This window comes from Phaethon lepturus, unplaced genomic scaffold (genome assembly GCF_000687285.1).
Source record: "Phaethon lepturus isolate BGI_N335 unplaced genomic scaffold, ASM68728v1 scaffold11268, whole genome shotgun sequence".
In the NCBI taxonomy this organism is placed as follows: Eukaryota; Metazoa; Chordata; class Aves; order Phaethontiformes; family Phaethontidae; genus Phaethon; species Phaethon lepturus.
The window spans coordinates 30,177-48,087 of record NW_010556928.1 but is presented as its reverse complement, the minus strand read 5'-3'; the positions used below and the strand labels follow the sequence as shown (position 1 = coordinate 48,087).

The window sequence follows — 17,911 nt, the reverse complement described above, 5'->3', positions numbered from 1 at the left end:
CAACTGACAGTCTCACAGAACAGTAAATTTTAAACTCATCACAGCTAAAAATGCAGAGAGAATCTCTGAGAACAGTCTACAATTGTTTTAATCTTGAAAAGCATATTATGAACCACAGTAAGGAAAAGGCATATAAAAAAGGTATTTAAAAATGCAGTGTTACGAGTTCATTTATAATAATATGGTTACAGATTCTCCAAGAATCTTCCCATCATCAACATTTTAATATTTCTTTCAACTACAAATTAACCATTATAGCAGACATCATGGCTTAAAAAACAGAAATACGCAGTCTTGCAAGTAGCACGGCGGGCTCAGCGTCGGCACATCACAGAACACTGGAAACATTCACGACGGAACCCACATATTTCCATGCGTATCAGGGGCGTGAGTGTAAGGAATATTCCAAATCCATGGTTGATCTGTAAACCAAAACAAAAACATGCTCATGACAAATTCAGTTATTAAATATAAAAATCTGATCCTCTTCCTCCCCTCCCTTTGGAGGAAAAGGAAGGTTGAAATTCCCACTGGTTTTCACATACCCCCATGTGATATTTCTGTTTACTTGAAATTTTTATTCAGCTGTTTTGTAAAACAGTAAGATTTAGAGTTTTCAAAAGGCTTTGCTTTTCCCCCCCAAATCATTTTAAATACAACTAGCATAACCCAACATAGTCCCCACCTGCTGTAAAAGAATTGTATTTCAGACAATACACCAGAACAGTAATGCAGCCAAATTTGGTTTGGCCCATAGGCAGCAAGTTTTGTGCTGCATATCTCTTAACCCAACGGAATTATAAATAAGTGCTGTAATGTATTAGTATTTTTCACAGGGAGAACAAGAAGAATTCAGTATCTAAGAATGACCCTGCACGAACTCTGAAACGTTCAAATTCACCCCGTGCTTCTTCAAACGTTACATTTTCTGATAAGCAACAGGTTTGCAGCAGACAGTTCCCTCCCTCCACTTCTCAGAATACAGAAGCTGTTCTCGCTCTTGGGAAGGAGAAAAGGCAATGCAGCAGGAACCAACTGCTAGCTCTGCAGCCTGCTCTAGGCTCTTCCTCCTACCACATATATGTTGCAGAAAAGCAGCTGGTTTATGAAGCCAAGCTACTTCTCTCAGGCTACTCCTACTGAAATACAGAGAAAACGCCTTCAATCCTTTCAGTGCCTTTTCTCAAATAAGAAGTTTCTATAAATCTAGCCTGCTTCTTTTCTCCATCTACAAAATAAGCCCTGAAGGAAGACAGTGATGTTAATCTGTACAACACACAGATTAAACTGAACTGTACTAAGGATGATGGGAGTAGTTAATTTATCAAAAACAAGCTACTCGTATGGATGATATACTATGCATACTTGCTAAAGAAGATTTGCTATATGCTTGTCAATTGAAATTTTAGATAAGCTATTGATTATGATTAATAATGCAAATGTTTTACACAAGTGTCTTTACAGTAGTAATAGGGAAAAAAAACCCTTTAAATTACAACATAACTGAACCTGCTTGAGTTGGAAAAAAAGACTGTTTAGAGGTTATGAAGACTGATAGGGATGTTACAAGTCACAGGAATGTGATCACCAGTGAACAAACAGCCTATACAACAAATACCATCTTTCACATAATGTTATTATAAAAGGACAATAAAAGCAAACATCCTTGTCTTCCCCTGATTTAAAATCACAATATAGCTTCTAGGTAGAAGTAGTAGTTGGTTACAGTGGACAGATGATTTCCAAGCACAAAAAATTAAGGCATCAGAAAGCTGAAGAAACTATAGCACTTAACGCGCACTGCACTGCCAAGAAAACATCTCTCTGGGTTTCTGGGTTAACTGCAGGATATCTGGACTTTGAGTGACATCTTAAAAAAAAAAACAACTAGCACCATTATTTCTCTAGGCTTCTTTTATCAGTCTCCTGCCTGAAAGCTACATGTACGTTTTGTATTTTAGATTAATACCTTACCACATAATAGATACTGCCTTTCCATCAACCTTACTAGGAAGCAGCAATCCTGAAGTTAAGGTGGAGAACATTAAAAACTGTAGGAACGGATACAGAATAAAGTACACTTTATTCTGAATACTGCATCCAGCTCTGGAGCCCTCAGCACAGGAAAGACCTGTTGGAGCAGCTCCGGAGGAGGCCACAAAAATGATCGGAGGGGTGGAACACCTCTCCTATGAGGACAGGCTGAGAGAGTTGGGGTTGTTCAGCCTGGAGAAGAGAAGGCTCTGGGGAGACCTTACTGCAGCCTTCCAGTACTTAAAGGGGGCTTCTAAGAAAGATGGGGACAGACTTTTTAGCAGGGCCTGTAGCAACAGGACAAGGGGTAATGGTTTTAGACTAGAAGAGAGTAGATTCAAACTAGACATAAGGAAAAAATTTTTGAAAATGAGGGTGGTGAAATGCTGGCACAGGTCACCGAGAAAGGTGGTAGGTGCCCCATCCCTGGAAACAATCAAGGTCAGGTTGGACTGGGCTCTGAGCAACCTGACCTAGTTGATGTCTCTGCTCACTGCAGGGGGCTTGGACTAGATGACCTTTGAAGGTCTCTTCCAATTCTATCAAAGAAAATGTTGGAATAAGCCTTAAGGATTCCAAGCATACAGTCAAATTTAATCATTGACCTCTCTCTATGACATCAGAATAAATCCAGTCCCACTCAAGCATCTTCACTACAGTCTGCAGATACTCTGTTTAATTCAGCAAAACATACAGGCAGAGGAAGACTTAGATGTACAGAAACAACTCTAGTCACCCCCTAAAAAAACTCTGAAAGGCTTCAGTACCTAATTTAGTTCTTTCTTTATTGTAACTATCCTAATGAATTTTTCTTAATTTTCCAAGTATGTAGCTATTGACATACTTGGAAATTTATTCTATTAATGGGATGCTGTTGGTTTTATAAAACACCTGATATTATTTTAATAAACCATGTGTAAAACTATTGCTGAAACAAATTGTAACTCAGTTACTTTTAAAATATCAGGTCTAATTTAAAATTATTTATAACTTTTAATAGGAGCTATAGCAGCAAGAGAAAGAAAATGACTATGTACAAATATCATATGACTGTAGCTGCTTACTGTTGCACACTAAAACAATTGCCACACTTTTGAAAGTTAAATCTGTTGATCTTCTTGAAAAAAAGTTAACTGTTCCCTACTTCCCTTCCAAGTGAAATATTCTATTCTATTCATAGCCCCACTACACATATTTTTAAAGTGTGCTCAACGTTCTTACCTCCCACACCTCTCAAGCCCAGTCCTTCATTTCTGATACCCTAATCTTGTCTCAACCGCACCTTATTAAGTATTACCTAGTAACTCAGTGCCACTGCTTCTTTCTTGCCTCATTTATAAGCAGCAGAACTCTAGAACTAGAGTTAGTACAGAGTAGAATGAACAGGGCCATTCCCACTCCACTGCTACTTTAAGATTATCTGAAATCTCAGACAAAGCGCTGTTAAAGTTATACTCAGGCAGACTTTTGAAGATTCTCTCAGAACTGGATGGACTGTCACATTTCATTTAAAGATATAGAGAGGCCGTGGAGAACAAGATAAGTTTTTTTGCAAGTACACCTGGTTAATCACTCAATCCTCCATGTTCTGAGATAGTGTTGCAGAACATGAAATAATGAGCTGACAATGGTACAACAAGGTTGTTTTGCAAATTTTAACAATAGTATTTTATAAATGCAGCGTATTGCGTAGGTCAAAAACATGCCAGCACGCCGCCTTAAAGCTTCATGTTCTCGTAAGTATGACAGATGGCAGTACGGTATGTACAGCCAAACCCAGAAAAGTCTGTGAATTACAGGAACATGCAATTGAATAGTAAAGTATAAAATACAGTTAAAGCATCTTTGTGATCCTCTTCCTTCAGTTTAAAATACAAGTGTCTTTTGCACTGTGAGTGGAGTTCTGGATAAGAGCTATTCCTGGTTGATTTCTAAACGGAGAGGATGGATTCTTACATCATCTTTCACAGTATTTTGTGAGTCTTCCAACTGAAGAACATAGCTGTGAAGTAGTAAGTGTTCACATATACAGAAAGGTTATTTACAAATAACCAGAGTTCTTCAAGTCATTCTACATATACATTCTAGCACAGCAAACTTACTCCCTGCCGCATGAGGCTGGAAACTTCTCCCTCTCAGCATTTGCGGAAGGTGCACACTATACTTCAAGTCTCTTTTCCCCCCTCCCTTTGGATGAGCATGGCATTTAAAAAGGAACTTATCTTGTTCCTCTCAATGCAAAAATCATACCTGAAAGATTTCAAGAAGGGGGAAGGGCAGACGGGGAATAGATGTGGGATGTATAATTATATTCACAAACAAGATAATTCCTGAAGGCCAGGACTATCAGCACTTTGGGGAGGGGGGAGGGAGAAAAAAAAAAACCACCCTGTACTGCAGTTTAGAAGGAGGATTTGCTTTGTTTCTCAAAGTGTTGATGTGATGAGAAAAAAAGTCCTTTGCACTCTTCCGAGGCCTTTCCCAAGTTGTTCTAAAAAAATCCACCCTTGATGTACTTCTGTATTGAAGTTTCAAGTTCCTACCATACAGCAGATTATTTCCTCAGTTAGTAAACTGTGTGATATCTAAATCACAAATTAAGTTATATTCCTTGACTACAGCAAGCAGCTTGTACCTTTTCTCATGTAAAAAAACCCTGGGGCTGTATACCTTTGTGTAATCTAAGTCTGTTGTAAGAAACTTCTCAACAGGGTGAAACAAAAGTGATAGGGGAATCAGTGCTCAGGCACTCTAGATGAAATGCTGTGCTTTCAGGAGAGGATCAGGCCAGCTTGTATTGGTAAGAGAGATAGTAGCAATATTGCAGCTGAGATCGTAGGAAAAAAAATTGTGGAAAATGGACAAAATATCAAGCAGTGAATATCTGAAGTTACATGGAAATGGTCAATTTGCTCTGCCATGTGAGTGTGGCAATGGAGTACCGACCAGTGAGTTGGGCCCTTCACAAGGGAGAGAACTGTTCATATGAGACATGTTACTGATCCGTTTCTGCATCCTTAAGAAAATGAAATCGCAGCTGTCAGAGGTTGCAAACTTCAGCTAGAGAACTAATGAATTGTTAAGTGGACTGTTCATTTCTCCACAATGCTTCAACTTGCATTAAAGCAAATTTCCATCTCATTTGCCCGCCATTCTTCCAGCCTCTCATAGCACGAGATTTGACAGCTTTAGCCCCCTAGTTACAAAGGTAAAATAGATTTTTCTCACTGGAAAATAATGAAATACATTTTAATACATTTTTACAAATTGTTAGAATGGTTCAGGAAAGAAATCTTCAAAGAGCAAAATAACCAGACTTATGTAATTCATACAATTGGCATATATAGTAATATGTAGTTTCAGTCTAACGTTAGATCGATTTGAACTGAGCTGGAACCGGTCTTATTTTCTTGTATATATATTTTCTCTATGCTATTAGTCAACTGAACAGCCAGTTTCTTTCCTTGATTTAAATATGTACATTGAAGAGAAAACTCAATGAGAAGTAACTTGTTTATCAGAAATCACCCCCCCTACTTCATAGGTTTTTCTTCCAGGTGGTTTAAGCAGAGCATTTTGAACTAAGAGCTCACAAAAAGCTTATATAAATTCCTGCCTTGTAACCCAGTCACAATTCAAAGAACCACTCAAATATATTTTTAGTTCATCCCCTTTTCAGTAGCACTGTAAGAGAGTTCTTTAACAAGTGCATGAGATTAATAAATCTGAAATCTGACAGAATAATAATGCAGAGAAATGTTTCAGAAATGTTTCATCTGCTGAGGTCTCCCTAAAAAAGGCAGAAAACAGAGCCAACTGAACATAAATCTAATCACACTTAAATGTACCTAGAAAGTTCAGTGCAAGTCACTAGGAAAAAGCTACAGAAGTAGCTCAAAATACCAAAGCTTACTATAACACAACAACATGGTTTACAATATATGTGAACCATAGATTCACTGATTCATTGGGCTAATTAATCATGGAATCATTACTTTCTGACGACTTTTAGGTCCAAAAATAGTTTTTTCAAGCATAATGGTGTGGAGTGTGGTTTGGTTTTTTTTTTAATCATCCTATGTAGCTAAAATGTGCTACTTTTTAACTTAATACTAACTTTTTATATTTTTGTAAAAATATTTCTGGTATGATTTCTCTCAAAGAAATCTACAAACTCCTCACCTCAACTTGAAGTGAGTATGCTGCTACCAACTATGGTTTGAGACCCAGTTAAGTTTCATTCTGTGTTCCCTTCACATCAAAGGACTCTGGTTGGCACAAGCAGTTGGAATTTACCTGTCCATGTATTGTAAAATGCAGCTCTATGCAAGTTTGAAATACAACTGAAAGCTAAATGAAAGCAATCGGAAAATTTTAGATATATTGGTGTCACAGAGGTGATATATCATAATTACCCTACCAGTGACATCTTAAAGCATATCAATACATCCTTCAGATCTAAAGCTTAGCCTATGATTATACCTCAGTGAAGGATAATCTATCTCTATGGGAGAGAAAAACAGGGCAAAACCAAGAAGTTATTTGTCTCACAATGATCTCTATTTATACTCTTTAGAAATCTCTGGAAGAAGGAGAAAGAAAATCTTCATGATCGTTTCTCCAAGAGATTCTATTTTTCTGTTTTGCCTAAATTTGAGTTTTAGAAGGAAACACGCTGACTAATGAGGCAAACTAGGCAAAGGTGGACAAGTCTTCTGTATTTTTTTTCCTTCCTGTTATATAGGGTGAGGGAAAAACCAAATTATTTCATTACTACTGAACTTAACGGACTTCTAAAGATTTTGGATGAACCTCATGAATTATTATAGCTGAAATCAGACAGATTATTTACATCTGTGGTGGGTTGACCCTGGCTGGACCCAGGTGCCTACTCCCCTCCTCAGCTGGACAGGGAAGAGAAAACATAACAAAAGGCTCATGGGTTGAGATAAGCATAGGGAGAGATCACTTACCAATTACTATCATGGGCAAAACAGACTCAACTTGGGGAAATTAGTTTAAATTATTACTAATCAAATCAGAGTAGGATAATGAGAAACAAAACCAAACCTTAAAACACCTTCCCCTCACACCTGTCTTCTTCTGGGGATCAACTTGACCCTCGAATTCTCTACCTCCTCCTCCACAGCGGCACAGGGGGACAGGGAATGGGGGTTGTGGTCAGTTCATCACATGTTGTTTCTGCCGCTCCTTCCTCCTCGGGGGGAGGACTCCTCACACTCTGCCCCTGCTCCAGCCCAGGTCCCTTCCAGAGGTTGCTGTCCTACAGGAACAGACTGCTCCAGCATGGGTCCCCCATGGGTCACAGCCTCCTTTGGGCATCCCCCTGCTCCGGCGTGGGGTCCTCCCCGGGCTACAGGTGGAGATCTGCTCTAGCATGGAGCTCCATGGGCTGCAGGGGGACAGCCAGGCCTCACCATGGTCTTCACCATCGGCTGCGGGGGAATCTCTGCTCTGGTGCCTGGAGCACCTTCTCCCCCTCCCTGTTCACTGGCCTTGGTGTCTGCAGAGTTGTTTCTCTCTGGCTGCAATTGCTGTTGCCGTTTTTTTCCAGAGGCACTCCCACCATTGCTGATGGGCTTAGTCTCAGCCAGTGGCGGGTCCATCTTGGAGCCAGCTGGCATTGACTCTCTCGGACATAGTGGAAGTTTCTGGCACCTTCTCACAGAAGCTGCCCCTGCAGCTCCCCGCTACCAAAACCTTGCCACACAAACCCAATACAATATACTTTACTGCTGATTTTATCATTGTATGTCCTGAGAATCATATTGTATTATTGTTTTTCAAGATTCAAGATGCATTTACTTCACTGTAATGGTTTTCACACTGGAAGTCTGGTCGCATCTGATGAACACCAAGTAGTATGACAGAAAGCCATTGTGACAGTATGACAAAGAATCTCTGCAATAAAATTATTTCCACAAACTAAGGAACTGCTTTTCTTATAGGGGATCAGTCAATATGGTTTCTTTAGGGAAAGGACAATTACTTATAATCAGTTGCATTTCTGCTTCTCAAGACTTTATTAAAATAAATCTATTTATATCACTCTCCAGAGACTTTGGGAGTTGATGACTGTATTGTTAAGGACAGATTATTTTATGAGTCCATCCTAAAATAAGGGAATTCTTTAAATATCTTTTTCACTAGCAGGCTAAGGAACCGAAACAGAATATTTAGGAAAGAGATGTGGAAAAGCACAGCCAGCTGACTTTGCTTCCATTGCCAAAGCCCAGACAACTTAAATTCTGACATCTGTTCATATCACAGGAGAAAGCTGACACCCAAAAGCTGAACTACAGACGAATGAGTTCTCTACAGAAATAAGCTTCCCATGCAAAAAGTGAAAAATGTTCTTTAGGGGAAAAAAAAATATTTACATTTAGTTGAAATATGCATAAAACTCATTGACATAGTAAGTTGAATGCAGGAATTAAAACAAGAACAATATTATTTACACAACTACATCCTTGTATGAGGAAGATAGTATATGCAACACATTTGAGAATACACACAGATTCTTATTTTTAATATTTTTTTTAAATTTCAAAAAAATTAAATATGACCTTTTAGAAAAACCTTCCAAAAACATCAGTTTGAGCATTACTTACTAAGCAGACAGTGCAGGCATGTCCCAGAGCCCAGCAGTTAAAACTGGCTGTAAGAATTCATCCATGAGTGTAGATGTTCACAGCACTTACTGGAACATCAGGTGGTATCTCACCACTTACCTTCTTAAGAAGAGTTGAAAGCCAGGTCAACAATAATGATAGTATGTAATATATTCTTCCCCTTTAGTTAGCTAGTAACACAGGCACATCCCCTGCCACCCCTCTCCATAACAACATTAATAATACTTATGGAGAGCATGTTTTCTACTAAATAAAACAGTATAATAGATTGTATTATCATTTCTACATTGAGCCAGTATTTTTTCTCTGGAAAAACTGAAATATCATTTAAGAATTCTTTTAGGTAAGTAGTAAGGTCTTAAAGCAGAAAAATCACCTCTGCAAGTTACAAATGTAACATGCATCACATTGAACAGGTGAATGCCTGGCTGTGTAGCTGGTGCCATACTCAAGGTTTTGGCTTCTATGATCATGGACCTACCTGTTAAGAAGCCAGGTTTGCTGGGAGCTGATGGGATTCACCTGACCAAGTGAGGCAAGAACCTCTTTGCCAACAAGCTGGCCAGACGTATAAGTAGGGCTTTAATCGAGACTCAGTGGCAGAAAGGGATGAAGTTTTGAGCAACACAGAAGAGCCAGGGGCTCCCGATGCATTGGGAACCAACAGAGAAACACCTCTGAAATGCTGCAAAGGAACTACAGCTTGTTCCTCTAAAAAAAAGGTGACACGGTCAACAACCCAGCTGAAGCGCACTTATACCAGTGCACAGAGCACGAGTAACAAACAGGAGTCAGAAGACACTGTGCAGCTAGAAAGCTGGGATCTAACTGGTATCACTGAAACCTGGTGGGATGAATCACGTGACTGGAGCACTGCAATCAGTGGCAATCAACTGTTCAGAAGGGACAGGAAAGGAAGAATAGGGGGGTGCCCTCTATGTAAAAAACAAAAATTGGAATGCCTGCACAGAGCTGTGTTTGAAAAACAGCGATGAACAGGTTCAGAGCTTAGGGGTGAAAAATCAGAGGTCAAGCCAACACAGGAAACATCATAGTTGGTATTTACCACAGGCCGCCCAATCAAGAGGATGCTGCCGAAGCATTCTTACTTCAACTACAGGAAGCATCATGCTCGCAGGCTCTGATCCTGCTGGTGGACTTAAGTCACCTTGAAATGAAGTGTCTTTACTTTTATATAGTAAATAAGACTCTATAAACTTAGTTTAAAAGCTAAGAAGTAAATAAGTCTAAAGCTATGAAATGAAATAGAATGGACCAAAAGCAACTTTTCTGTCTTCTTATTTGCAGCAATTCTTTCACATTTGCCCTATGGTATTTCTTTCACACCCCACTTCCAGAGGACTGTTTTTTCCTCACACCTGACCTTTTCCAAACATTCCTCTTTTAAACACTGCTTTCCCCGTTAGTTCTGCAGAAAAACATTTTGATTCCATAAACAATATCTATTTTCCTAATACATGCAAGAATCCCAGAAGAGGAATGAAAAAACAATATTTAGGTTGTTGATCCAAAACAAACAACAATAAAGAAAAAGTGAGAACCAAAAGACTCTATAGTGCTTTCTTCGAAGCCGCAAGCAGAATGTGAGACTGGTATTCTATCACATGCAGTCATGCCACAAAAATATTAAAATAAAGCTTTGAAACACAGCAGTGTTCAAATGACTCAGTTACTCAAATTAGTTTGCTCCATATATAATACAACTCCTTTTCTTCTGAAGTCACACCTTACCTTTGCTTCCATACGGTTTTGGTGGCAGGTCATAAGGTACAGGAAAATATGTTGCTGAATCATTACTTTCTGAAAGCATTTTCCCTCTCACATGAAAGTAATCTTTATCCAATCCCTATGAAGGAAGGGAAACATACAGAAGACAAACTTATTAGTTTTGGCAGAAAAAGACAAACCTAATCCACAACATACTCTTTCTCAGTAACAGTTATTTTAATAAACAAAATTACCTCCATTACTGAGATTAGATACTTCCCAAAGCACCTTCCTGCCTTAAGAACTCAGATTCTCTTATTACTACTATTTCAGGTTCTTCTCTTTCTTTTACATTCATTGGCTTAGTCCCACATGTGGGTCCACATTGGATATGCTCTACCTTCTCAGTCCCTTACACATATACCAATCTATTTCCATGTTCACTAGGTAAACATGCTTGTGGCCTTGTGTGTTGTGGTTTAACCCCAGCTGGCAACTAAGCACCATGCAGCTGTTTACTCACTCTTCTCTGCCCCCCGCAGTGGGATGGGGAGGAGAATCAAAAAAAAGGTAAACCTCATGGGTTGAGATAAATACAGTTTAATAGGACAGCAAGGGAAGAGAAAATAATAATGAAAATAGTAACAGCAGCAACAACGATGACTTGTAAAAGAGCACACAAAGTAAGTGATGCACAATACAATTGCTCACCACGCACGGACCAGTGCCTAGCCAGTTCCTGAGCTGCGGCACCCCGGCCAACTCCAGGCTAAACAATCCCAACTCTCTCAGCCTGTCCTCACAGGAGAGGAGTTCCATCCCTCTGATCATTTTGGTGGCCTCCTCTGGACCCACTCCAACAGGTCCATGACTTTCCTGTGCTGAGGGCTCCAGAGCTGGACGCAGTGCTGGCAGGTGGGGTCTCACCAGAGCAGAGCAGAGGGGCAGAATCCCCTCCCTCGACCTGCTGGCCACGCTGCTTTGAATGCGGCCCAGGATATGGTTGGGCTTCTGGGCTGCAAGCGCACATTGCCAGCTCATGTCCGAATATTAACTTATACTTCATCCAAGCTGTAGGATCCATTGGTGCAAGTTTTAGTGGATTACTATTTTGTGACAGTACAAGCAAGCTTCTTAGTTACCACTAAATAATCCCATTTTATTCAAACATACATGCTGGATGATTGATAATCCCATCTATATACGGTACTTTTACAATACTGTAAGTTCTCCTTTACTGAAGTTTTATTTCATCAAATGTTAGCATTCTAAGCTGGAGGAAGCAACATTCACATGACCACGCAAAGCATGGGATACAAAGCAGCCTTACACCTTTTCCTTTGGTATTCATTAAGCATAGTAACAGAACAGGGAAAGCTGCTGAAGACAATGTCAAGCTGTATTACAGCAGTTCTAGCAAGTCAGTTCAATAAACTCCTTTAGAATATAGGTGCTGCTTTTGTCTCATGACCCAAAGTAACAGGCAACTGGTTATAACATAAGAAACACTGTGTATTAACTTAAGGACTAAGTAAAAGCCACTGCTTTTTAAATGAAAGAATAGGGGAAACAAACAAGGTCCATGCTGAAGGATTGTGTGAATGAAAATCCATTTTAAGTTTCCCCTTCTTATACCATTAGTCAGTTGAATTTTGATAAAACTTTATCAAAACCAGGCTACAACCTTTTGTAGAGCTTAGCCTTTAAGAAGCAGTATGTTCAAAACAAACTAATTCAAAAATATAGTATTATTTTTAAAATCTCATAAACATCTAAGTGTTTGAAACTGAATAGAAAGACACAAAATTCAGAATTACTTAGAAAAAATGCAACAAGTTGTACAAGCTTTACTTCCAGTGAACTTGAATCACTCAGGAATTGATAGAAATTTCCTGTAAAAATGTCAATAACCATACTTATGTCTGTAGTGGAAAGAACATGAAATATGCCAGAGATGCCATAGCTCACAAAGAACAGGAACTGTGCAAGTGGTGGTAAGAACTTTCAGAACTCATAGGAGTCAGGTTTCAGTTGGTGGGGAGTCTGGGCAGTGTGCAGTCCAAGGTACTACTCATAAGGTAACATTTAAATTGCAAACTGAAATGGCTTGTATGAGATTTGATCGGCCCAAGCACCTGTGAGCTTTTGTCTTGTCTTCTACATGCAGCTATGAGGGAAATGTAGAATGGCAGAGAAGGCTTCTCTGCTGTATGGTGAGTTAGTCCTTACCCTACAATGAGCTTCATATGCATGCCTGATCAAGAGCACCAAAGCTACACAGCTGTTGCCTGGTGTCATCTTAGTTAGAAATTTGTATAACCACTGCTATCAAAGCACATAGTGTAGAACAACACCTACTCAGGCCTCTACATACATAAATTATAATCTCAGTTTAATTCAAGTATCAAGAACTATGCCACATGTTCATCACAGTAGGTGCTTTTCACACAACATGAAAGAAAAAAGCACCACTTGTAGGATATTTTTAATATCCTTTTCTTTCCTGTTATCCACCCTTTTTTCAACCCAGTAATGTTTTAGTTTCTGCTTCATTTCTTATACCCTCTGTTCTTCCCTGATGTTGTTCTCCAATCCCACTGGACTCTATCAGTTGATCCCAAAATTGTTTTATTTGTCTGTCAGAATTTAACCTGTAGGAATCTTCCATTCAGGAAATGCTAATCCAAGAAAAGATATTTAGTTTTCCTCAAAAGATCCTGGAATAAGAGTCTAGGTTATAGCATACATTCTTTAACAAGGCTCTCTGAGGAGATTCACATGGTTTTAAAAATAACTCTCAGCTGTCCATCTTCACACAGATTACACAGACATTGAAATAAGTCACACATTTTGTCTGTTTGGAGCATTTCCTGGATGTTGACAGCTCTCATTGCTGTTTCCAAAAAAACCAAACCAGCAGGCTCTTGCCTAAAAAAAAAAATTCTGCCTGCCTGGTAAATTTTCCTCAGCCATATTCTGTTCTTTCAGACTTTTCCCTCCGCAGTTATATTTTGTTCTTTGACTGCTGCTCACAGCAATACATTTTGAAATATTAAGAGATACATTTCTCAGTTGGGAAAGCATTTTTTTTTTTGTACTTCTGAAACTTTAGATGCTGTTACGGTTTCTATTAGTGCCTTAGCATCATACATTGTAAAAGTTGGCATTGCAAGTAAGAACAGGAAGCAGAACAGCTTTTAAAAATCTGCTTTCCAGGCTTTTTTGCCCCAAACACAAGGCAGACTTTGAAAAAAAAAAAAAATCACACAAGATAGAGGTAAGAGTCACTACCCCTACTTGAGTGGGATTTAACACTGATATCACTACAGTATTTTGTACTAGTGAAGTAACTCCTACAGGAAACAGCCGATTATTCCACTGGATGATTATGGGACTATCCTTTCCCATGCCAGTAAACAGAAAAAACTCTCCGCTCTTCATCAAACTATTTAAAAACTCGCTAGTTTGGACAGTAAAGAATTAAGGATGCATGCAAACTTTACAGTGACCATGCTTCTCTGGCCAGGAGAATACACAATGAAATCCTTCCTCAACATTGAGGCACATTTATTTGAAAGAGAGCTTTACTCAACTGGATCAGAACTTTTTTTTTTTAAGAAGCCCACAGTGAAAAATTCATGTATGTAATCCCAAAGTTCCTTGGCTTAGAAAACATGTTTCTGGATGTCTCTACCACTGGAGTCTAAAACCTTGAAGCTGTTCTGTGAACACTAAAAGCAATGTTTAACATCCTAAAGTCCACTTATAAAATCTCAGTTTACCTACATTGTATTTATTTCCCCACCCCACTCTATTTTATACAGAACACTTCACCTGCAACTAGAGAAATCAAAGAAGAAAATGGTACTACACTACTTTGGAAGTTAATGTTACAGTCAAAGAGCTTAACCTACTTTATTTTGGTTCTGGTCTAAGCTGAGCTATGACTGAAGGTGCTTGGTTCAGTTGTTTGAACTCAGCAAAAGATTTAAGCAGCTCAGTTCTGATGATCACACACACACACACACAATATCCTCTCTAATCCAGATTCAGCTCATTCAGCTCACCCATCCCCACAGGCAACCATAAAAAGTATTTCACTCACTACCAGTGAGTATTCACCATCAAATACAGCATTTCAGAAACTGAAACATTCTTGTTAGTTACCTGTGACTGATTATCTAAATATAATTATAGCATCTGATAGCACTAGCTAGGCAATCAAGTTCTCAGTTTAATAGCAACTACTGTATTTCTCCAAGTTTGTATTTCCAAAAGCTGACTGGCTAGTACCATATTCTTCAGACCTTTTAGAAGATCTAAGTATTCCACCAAGTTTTACACCATTTTACAGGTCAAGCTCAGTTTACCTGACTATTTATTTAAAAATATTTCCATTAGACACTTCCAGGATTTTTCAAACAAAATAATTACTGCAACATACTCTTGCAGAACTCCATACTGTTAGGTGATGGTGTTTTCTCAACATGTTTTACACATTGAAGATATAATTTATTTCAGCCTCTGGAAAGGAATCCCCAGCAGCTGAAAGAGCAAGCTGAACACAAGTGAGAGTGAAGATGTAGGAGGTAAGAAATAGAAATGGAGCTAGAAAGGGAAATGCAGTTCAAACACAGGACACTATCTTTTTTATAAACACTGTTTTTTAATCAAGAGAAGCTTGTGATCTAATGTCAGCATCAGCTGATTTTTCCCTAAACACCAAAATTGTAAACGATGACAGCTGCTGCTATGTTGAGAACAACCATTCAACATATTTCTGAGAGTCCGCATTAGCACACCAGGCCAAGACCTAACCTCAAAGCATGAGTTCTGGAAGTATTTTAAAAACCAGACAAAAACTGGCAGTCAACAGATGGCAAGTGAGGAACGATCCACTTCCAAATCTGTATTCAGCAAGAAAACAGAAGGCACAAACCACAGAGCTAGCAGAGTTTTTAAGATTAAGAATATTAAGTATGTGCTATGCAAGCCTTAACTTCTACCAGAATAAGAGTCATTAACACTGTGATCAAACTGCATGAAACAACCTGATGAAACAGACTATCAGAAATTTCCAGTATTAAATCAGTGTTGCGATAGCTAGAGCATACTGAGTCTCCCAAGGCCTAGGAATGCTCAGTTATGTTTTGCAGCACTTAATCTAGTTAGTATTCTGTATACTTTTAATTGCAAACAAACTTTTAAAAATTCAGTTTCTAAAAATGTTAGTCTATTCCTAGTTCTCCATTACCTTCACCTAAGACTACTCTGCCACATAGTATGTTAAACCACACTGAACCGACAAGTCTTGACAACCAGACTGAATTATCAAAGCAGCACTTCTTATACAGAGTTAACTGCAGGACATATATATAAGATAGATTCACAAGCTAAGCGTTGCAACTTTAATATCAGATGATTGCATGTATATAAGGCAAGTATTACTAGTATTTGTCTCTGACTGCCTCCTTGTTACCAGGTGTCTCTACAGGCACTTCCCAGTCAAGAAAGCAGAGACAGCTGCAGTCCCTCTCCCCACTTTCCTCCCATATACACCATATCATCTGATTACTGACAGGTGACTTGTTTTCTAGTCACCAGTCTTCACAATTAAGTATCAATATTTAGGAAACTGGGAGAAAAAAGAACCAAGTATTAATACTTATTTTTGAAGAGAAATGTTACATACTCTTGAAAGTTTGAGATGAGTTTCAATTTAATTGTGTTCTGAGAGGACTGAAACACAAACATAAGACTATCTCATGCACACTGGCAGGTTTTAGTACAGCCACCTGTACAGAAGCACACATTTGCACACTTTTTGTAATTTATGTAAAGACAAATAAGAGTCGTGAGGGCTGTAGAGAAAGCATCACACTTAACACAAAGCATCTTTATATTGCATACAATTACATTATTCAACAAAAACCAAACTAAGCTTTATCATGAAGTGTGATATATTAGAATTATGTTTCTCGTGTACACATTTCCGCCCATTCTAAACGAAAAACAATCGAAGGCTTATCTATTACATATCACACTGTAAAAAAATACAGCAGGCCAAACTGACTCTAAGTAAAACCTTGAGAACATCATTGTGTCAGATTTGTATCTGGATCTATTTCTTCAGATTTATACATGTATCTGATGTGCACCTTTGTCCCTCCACTCACTACCCTTTCAACTCAAATGATACAGAAGAAAAAAAGTAAGAACGATCAAACAATCTCCACCCTAGGAGCAACTGAGCAGGCTACAGACTCTTCAGCCTAGAAACAGATCAAGGTCTATAGCAAGAATGCTATGGACAAGGTGAACAGGGATCACATGGTTATTGCATCTTTCAATACTAGAAGGGAAAACCATCAAATGAAATTAAATTTTCAGAATACTGTGCTTCATGTGACATTGTTAAGTTGTGGAACTGAGAGCAGGTTAAATGCCTATAAGCTTCTAGCATTCATTAAAGATGACAAGAGATGTTCACAGAACAGGCTATAGCCTCCAAGTCAAGAAATGTTCAGGGATAAACTACGACATTAAATGCCTACCCATTATACATTTCCATAAGCATCTGCTTTTGGTCCCTGAGAGTTTTGAGACATGCCATTGATATGACAAAATAAAGCCTTCTACTCCCCCAACAGAAGCTACTTTAGAGTAACTAGTGTGACAAAGGGAAAGATCTGTGGGTTTGGCTTTACCCTTTGTAGTGCAGAATACATTTTCCTCAGCCAGGTCCTAGCTGTTTACACGTATTTTCATCTAAAACTTCACTGATCAGCCTTCTCCATAGCAGCTCTGGTTCCAAAACCAGGCCAAAAGGTTATCTTGATGTGATCCTACACTCACCTCACTACTCTCTGCCCTCCTTGAACTTCCCTTTCCTACTTCTTCCTTGCATTAGCACTCACCTGATCATGTTAAGCTGGTTCATGGAACACTTTGAAAATTTGTGCAATTTAGTTTTGGCCAGTCTGAGCTGGTTTAAAGCATGAGGAATCCACTGAGCACTAGTGCCAGTACAGCTAAGGGAGTGAAGACAGCCATGGACAGGCTACAATCATGGTAGGGCCAACTGGTAATATAGTTCCACATGTTAAGCTAATCTATTGCTTTGAAATATTTGAGATAAGCCAGATTCCAGCCTACCTTATCAAGTAGTTCATTCTCTAATAGACTGATCTGCTGAGTCAGACAGGTATAGCAACCTACTTGTCACCAGAATGTTAACTTGAGTTGCAGCAAAGCTTCACTAACTCTTACTAGGCTGAGGGCGTAAGCCTGCAGCAGTTGTAGGTTTAAGGAAAAGAGGCCTTGACCATCAAACAAAAATGATTACCACAGCCACAAGATTGTCAGCATCCTTTCTGCAAATCTGAACTTGCCCTACAGCTACTCAGTAAGATCAAGATCTTGCCAGGTTTGTACAAGTAACTTTTGTTCGTTTGATCCGTTGTATGTATAGAAATTGGATTCATTTACTCCGAGTA

General features: G+C 38.9%; 1 protein-coding gene across 1 annotated transcript in view; it reads right to left on the bottom strand.

Annotated features, from left to right (window-relative positions):
* Positions 1–348: 348 nt before the first annotated feature.
* The window catches only part of TDP1 (tyrosyl-DNA phosphodiesterase 1), a 47,127-nt gene continuing 29,564 nt past the window's right edge, over positions 349–17,911 (bottom strand). Inside the window, exons 14-15 of the mRNA XM_010292600.1 lie at positions 10,440–10,554; positions 349–422 (exon numbers count right to left, since the gene is read on the bottom strand). Coding sequence (XP_010290902.1) covers positions 349–422; positions 10,440–10,554 — 189 coding nt within the window. The remainder of the gene's footprint in view (positions 423–10,439; positions 10,555–17,911) is intronic.